Source organism: Rhagoletis pomonella, unplaced genomic scaffold (assembly GCF_013731165.1).
Source record: "Rhagoletis pomonella isolate Grant_MI unplaced genomic scaffold, Rhpom_1.0 Rhpom_scaffold_00002, whole genome shotgun sequence".
Taxonomy (NCBI): domain Eukaryota; kingdom Metazoa; phylum Arthropoda; class Insecta; order Diptera; family Tephritidae; genus Rhagoletis; species Rhagoletis pomonella.
Genome location: NW_023458556.1, coordinates 73,356,028 through 73,360,141, shown reverse-complemented (window position 1 = coordinate 73,360,141; position 4,114 = coordinate 73,356,028). Strand labels below are relative to the sequence as shown.

At 42.5% G+C, this 4,114-nt stretch overlaps 1 protein-coding gene across 2 annotated transcripts; it reads right to left on the bottom strand.

Annotated features, from left to right (window-relative positions):
* Positions 1 to 405: 405 nt before the first annotated feature.
* On the bottom strand, positions 406 to 2,586 carry LOC118734049 (growth hormone-inducible transmembrane protein). 2 transcript variants are annotated; one of them, XM_036463742.1, is made up of 7 exons: positions 2,497 to 2,586; positions 2,117 to 2,440; positions 1,941 to 2,052; positions 1,747 to 1,888; positions 1,359 to 1,695; positions 1,169 to 1,301; positions 406 to 650 (listed from the first exon to the last, which is right to left on the bottom strand). In XM_036463742.1, the coding sequence occupies exons 2-7, from the start codon at positions 2,355 to 2,357 to the stop codon at positions 563 to 565; spliced, it is 1,053 nt and encodes a 350-aa protein (XP_036319635.1). In that variant the 5' UTR covers positions 2,358 to 2,440; positions 2,497 to 2,586; the 3' UTR covers positions 406 to 562. The 2 variants fall into 2 exon arrangements, with proteins under 2 accessions (XP_036319635.1, XP_036319634.1); XM_036463741.1 differs by having other exon boundaries at positions 2,117 to 2,575.
* Between the last annotated feature and the right edge of the window lie 1,528 nt (positions 2,587 to 4,114).

Here is a 4,114-nt window from a genome sequence, read left to right as displayed (position 1 = left end):
GTGCAGCCGAAGTTATTTCCAAGCACCGAACTACTCCGAGCGACTGCTCTGCATTACACGTAACTTACTTTGTAAAGCGACTCAGAAGTATGTTTGATAGCAAATGTACATTCTAAATTCCTACTTACATAAGGCGGCCATGCCTTTGTAAAAGTAAGGGACGTTCGGCAGGGAAATGGTAATGACTTCCAGGTGAAGAGTAAGTTGCTAATAAGGTATTATTACGTGCTCCTAATTCCCACTGGGTTACTATATTTTTATCATGTGTTGGTCCACAGGGACAAGGCCGTTAGGGTTGTCGGGTTTTCCGGGCATGCATGCCCATTAGTCATGTACATCGGTTTTTCATACATATGTATGTATATATATGTATGTACAAGTTTTCTCCACTTTTTTTCCTTGAAATAATATTTGCATTTGTTGTTTTATTTTAATTTGGTGTAAATATTCTGAATTTAAATGTCGGTAAATGTTTTATTCAACTGCTAAAGCATCAAACTAAAATGGTTACTAGTAAGCATATCACGTTAATTATTTTTGTAATTCCCAATTGAGAATAATTTTAATGCCGTCGATTTCCTCCACCACCTGCCAATATCGTTGCAATTCGTATAAATATATTAAGCGTATCCATGTATATCGAAAGACATCTAAAAAAAAAATGGTATTAATAGTGGAATTCGCGCTTTTGTGTATTCTTTGTAAATGTAGCTGGATAAGTTTGTGATTGTTGTTGCAAGTGTATTTATTGTACCACTAACAACAACAAATCACAAGCTCATTGGGCCTCCGCACACTAGCCTGCTCAGTCGGACTGAGCAGTCCACCACTCGAACGCACACTGGACTGGGCAGTCGGCTGAAAACAGGTTTCAGTTTTGTATACATGAATTACGCTTGATTGTATAGTGCATGTGGCACATGCAAACAAAACGAAATACAAAACATGTTGTCTATGTGTGCGTGTCAGTCCACCGTCAATCCGCAATTTTCGCGGACTGAAATGAACGAGGTAAACTCGAACTCTCTTCCCCTTCTTATCCACACAAAACCGGTTTCAGACGGACTGAGCAGTCCAGTGTGCGGAGGCCCATTCAGTTATACTTACGCAAGATACAACGAATACACAAACGTCGCTAATGATTACGCATAAATGTAATCGTACTTACGCATTAATGGGGTCGTAGGGTTTTGCGAATATTTGGGGATGATTCTCAGCGTAGCGTACTATACGTTGCGTGTCATAAAGCAAGAAGCCTCCGAAAAGAATTAGACCACCATAAAGTGACATCGAAGCTAGGCCTAATACAGTATTTTAAAAGATATTATCCGATTATGCGAATTTCTGGAAACGCTTACCTGCACCCAAAGCTGTGGTTGGTGGAAGCCACATAGAAGCTAGAGATGATGCAAACACCAAACCAAGGCCTACAGCCAGAGGACCACCCATGTACAAAAACTTATCACTTGGTGCACATACGGCTACTGTCGAAAGGCCACCCACAATACCAGCGGTATACAATGCAGCCCTGGTAAGGACTGGCCCTCCAAGGAAGCACATAGGTGCGATAACTCCGCCCATGACGGCACAGTGTAAGGCCCAAGCCATTTGTTTTGGGCTAAAGCCGGGTTGATATTCGATGGATTGGGTTAAAACACCGGTACCAATCATAAGAGCAAAAGTACCCAACATTGACTAGAAGACAAAATTATTTTTCAATTATGTAAAAAAAATACAAGTACATACCATCCATCCGTTTCTTGTTGCAAGCGAAAGCAAGCGAGGTGAACGAAAAACTGCCATTGCAGCTCCTGCTGTTATGGCACACGATGCCCCGAAATATCCATAAGTAGTGTGAACTCTTTCGCGGACAAACTCCGGCCATAACCTTCAAAATATAACATTTTAACTTGCTTTTTTTTAATAATTTTCTTTCTTACAAAGAATTTGTGTAAATACTCGGATCTTTATTCAAACCGAGACCGTAAAAGCACAATGCTCCAAGTCCGATAGCTGATGCTCCTGCTGCTGCACCTTTGCCAATTGAATATGCTGAAATATAAATTAAAATATCAGTTTCAAATCATTTACTTGTTACTGTTGTCCTATTACTCACCGTTTTCAGAAGGAGGTCCCATAAGCTTTTCCTTTAAAGTAGGTCCCCGTCCCACCTCGCTACGAGTGTAAGGACCACGCGTCGGCCCACGAGCATAACTTCGCGATATATTTGTATTACACGATTTTAGGCAATTTTGTAGAGTTGGTCCCAAGGAAGTTGATCTTATTACATTCCCAGCAGCCCCTGCTTTCACGCAAAAACGCACTGGTAGGGTAGTTAATGCGAATCGAAGCAACATTCTCGTCTGATGAAATTCGTTTGTGGTGTTAGGAAATTCTTTCTGCAGCTATCTACTAAAATCTTCTATTTTCGCCAGGAACTCTAATAAAAAAAAAGTCGAAATAACAATACATTAGTTATATTTTCGTGAGGATTACGTTTTATATGAGGATGCTGAATAATTTTTTAGAATTTTCTAGGTCAATATGAAATAGTATTGATGTGCTGAAATTTCGGTACCCAATACCCGGTACCCAATACCTCAGAAAGATTTCGGTACCCAATACCTTTCAAACCGTTTAAATCTCCGGGACCAGACGGCATTATTCCCGCTGACCTACAGCATACAGCAGGAATGATTGCACCCATACTCGTACCAGTCTTTGAAGCAGTGTTACGAATGAATTATATACCCCACAAATGGGAGGAGGTAAGAGTAGTTTTCATTCCCAAGGCAGGGAAAACTACACACACGAGACCAAAAGACTTCAGACCAATTAGTCTGTCGTCTTTCCTGTTGAAATCTCTAGAGAGAATAATAGATGGGCACATTAGAGACAAGGTGGGCAGCAAACTTTCGGCAGCCCAGCATGCCTACAACAAAGGGAGATCAGTCGAAACAGCACTCCATTCTTTAGTGCACACAATTGAAAGATCACTTTATTACAAAGAATACACCCTCGCGGCCTTCCTGGACATCGAGGGTGCTTTCAACAATGTATCTCCTGCAGCGATTATCTCATCTCTGATAAATCTGGGAGTAAGCAATTCACTAACCTCATTTATTGAACGAATGTTAATCGTCCGAGAAATAAGCGCAGGATTAGGTGAATCAGTTATAAAAAGGTTCCCCGTCAGGGGTACACCCCAGGGGGGAGTAATATCACCGCTCCTGTGGAATATAGCAGTAGACAGCCTTCTTCGGGAACTTGAAGACATTGGCGGTCAGATAATTGCATACGCCGACGATATTGTAATAGCTATCTCGGGTAAACATCTTTCAACATTGACAGATCTGATCCAAAGATCCCTCAACAAACTATCCCTGTGGTGTAACAGGCGAGGACTGGGAGTGAATCCTGAAAAAACAGACCTTGTGCTGTTCACCAGGAAGCACAAGATACCTGATCTCGGGAACATAACCCTAGAGGGCAATACCCTCGCAATAAAGGAAGAGACCAAATATCTAGGTCTCATTGTAGATAGGAAACTAAACTGGGGGCCCAACGTTGCAGATAGAGTGCGCAAAGCAACAGTGGCACTATATTCCTGCAGCAGAGCAATAGGGAAAAAATGGGGGATGGAACCCAAAATAATACACTGGCTATACACGGCGGTGGTTAGGCCAATTCTCTATCACGGTATAGTGGTATGGTGGAACGCCCTTGGGAAAGGGGTAAACTTCAAAAAAAATGGACAAGGTTCAAAGGCTTGCGTCCACACTCATAACTGGTGCGATGAGAACAACACCATCCAAGGCACTGTATGCCCTACTGAATTTTCTTCCGGTGGACCTACATGCCAAACAAGTCGCAAGTGGCGCGGCAATTCGAATGAATACTCTAAATAAGTGGTCAAATACCAGTTATGGTCACGGTAGAATATTAACGGAAGTTCCGGGGCTACCCGGATTGGTGGACTATGCACTTCCGGAACCTGCACCCGCTACAGCGTTCGCGACCCTCCTACCCTCAAGGGAAGAGTGGAAGCATGACGCTGTAAGTAGTGGAGAGTCCATCCATGTATACACAGATGGCTCAAAGCTCGAGGGTAGGG

What these genes read in the sequence shown, in the direction of transcription:
- LOC118734049 (XM_036463742.1), bottom strand. Translation starts at nt 2,357, where the DNA reads ATGTTGCTTCGATTCGCATTAACTACCCTACCAGTGCGTTTTTGCGTG. An exon ending in AGTATTTACACAAATTCTTT is followed by an intron (nt 1,889 to 1,940) that starts GTAAGAAAGAAA and finishes TATATTTTGAAG; the next exon opens with GTTATGGCCGGAGTTTGTCC. An exon ending in CAACAAGAAACGGATGGATG is followed by an intron (nt 1,696 to 1,746) that starts GTATGTACTTGT and finishes TTTGTCTTCTAG; the next exon opens with TCAATGTTGGGTACTTTTGC.